This window comes from Trichechus manatus, unplaced genomic scaffold (genome assembly GCF_000243295.1).
Source record: "Trichechus manatus latirostris isolate Lorelei unplaced genomic scaffold, TriManLat1.0 scaffold00002, whole genome shotgun sequence".
Taxonomy (NCBI): Eukaryota; Metazoa; Chordata; class Mammalia; order Sirenia; family Trichechidae; genus Trichechus; species Trichechus manatus.
Genome location: NW_004443938.1, coordinates 21718264 through 21719821, shown reverse-complemented (window position 1 = coordinate 21719821; position 1558 = coordinate 21718264). Strand labels below are relative to the sequence as shown.

At 50.1% G+C, this 1558-nt stretch overlaps 1 protein-coding gene across 1 annotated transcript in view; it reads right to left on the bottom strand.

Annotated features, from left to right (window-relative positions):
- LOC101346789 (uncharacterized) overlaps positions 1 to 1558 on the bottom strand; it is a 47649-nt gene that overhangs the window by 45145 nt on the left and 946 nt on the right. The window contains exons 2-3 of the mRNA XM_023728330.1: positions 1293 to 1551; positions 495 to 627 (exon numbers count right to left, since the gene is read on the bottom strand). Coding sequence (XP_023584098.1) covers positions 495 to 627; positions 1293 to 1551 — 392 coding nt within the window. The remainder of the gene's footprint in view (positions 1 to 494; positions 628 to 1292; positions 1552 to 1558) is intronic.

Below are 1558 nucleotides of genomic sequence, written 5' to 3'. Positions count from 1 at the left end.
AAGGCCCCAGACACTACTCACCAAGGTAGAATGTAGAGCATTATCTTTATAAGTAGTGTCATGCCAATTGAGCTAGATGTTCCCCGAGACCATGTAGACCTAACAAGTTATTGCTGCCCACATTTGAGTTCCTCCCATGCCTTGTGTTCCTGCTGTCCCACACCACCTACCATGTGGGCCCTTCCCAGAAGGAAAGCCTAGTCTGCATTAGGTCCAACTTTGTTAATCTCCTTTAGCAGCAGCAGCCCTAAGCCTTGGTATGGGCTTCTTCCCTTTCCCCTTGGCCCGTGACAGTGAGGATTTATCAGTATTCAGGGCTGAGCGAGACCTAGCTATTCCTGTGAAATGATAGGAGGTTGTATTCATCATATTTCATATGCAGGATGAGAAGGTTCAGTGGCTGGGGCAGGGATAGGACTCTGGGATCCCCCTCTTCAAAGTCCTCACACCAGGCCACCAACCCCTTGCTGCCCTCTCAAATCTGCCCACAGTACCTGCCACTCGAAAGGACTCGGCCTTGGATGCCAAGTAGGATTGAGCAGGTGAGGGTCACGGGGAGGATCCAAGGGCTCGGTGTGATGGCTGCGGCCTTGGATTGGGCTGTGCCTGGGGCCATGGGTGGTGGCGCTGAAAAGGAACCAGAAGAGTGAAAGCCCTTGTCCAGACTCCAAACCTGAGGAGACATCTTCCTCAGCTCCTGCCGACACAGGTAATCCAAACAATGCACACTTTTGCTAGCCCTCTACCATGTGGCAGCCACTGTGAGAGGTCTTAGCGGCTTATGGGATGAATCTGTCTTCTAGGAGCTCACATACTCAGTGAGGGAAGCAAAAGCTTACAATTCAACAATCACTCTTGCTGTGGCTGAAGAGGAGATGATAAATGAGCACAATAAGGAAGGATTCACAGGAGCTGACATTTGAGGTGGGTATGAAGGATTTCCAGAAACTGACCAAGGTAGATGAAAAAGAAAAGTGATTCTTGGAAGAGGGAATAGTAAGAAGTAAAGTTCTGGAAACATCATGATGCCCAAATGTTTACAGCCAACATGAAATCCAGGGTGAATGGACCACAAGTGTGTGCAGTGAGGAGGAGATGTTAGCAGCTAAGAAGGGAAAGGGAGGATGAGGTGAAAATCCCTTTGACCATTATTCTCCCATGAAGAGTTCACTGCAGAATGGATCCCTTCTCCAACACACACACACACACACACACACCCATGCACGCGCGCACACGCACAGGCATACGCTCAAGAAAGGAAACTACCGCTTCTTTTCCCCCTTCTCAGTTACCTGTTGGCGCCAGCATTTTTTCCCAGTGCCCCCAAAACTCCTTAAGCCATCCGTTGCAGTCGCCCTGTGAGGTTTTCCTGAAGAACTCGCTCACATCCCTGTCCTTCTTCCACTCGTCTTTCATTGATCTGACTCCAGGGTGCACCTCTGTCCACGTCATGTTTTCCGAGTCAAGGATGAGGAATATCTGTCCGTCAAAGCCAAACTGCCAGGATGCTCTGGTGCTTCTGCCTGCTTTACGCGCACAACACATCTTGGCCTGCAGG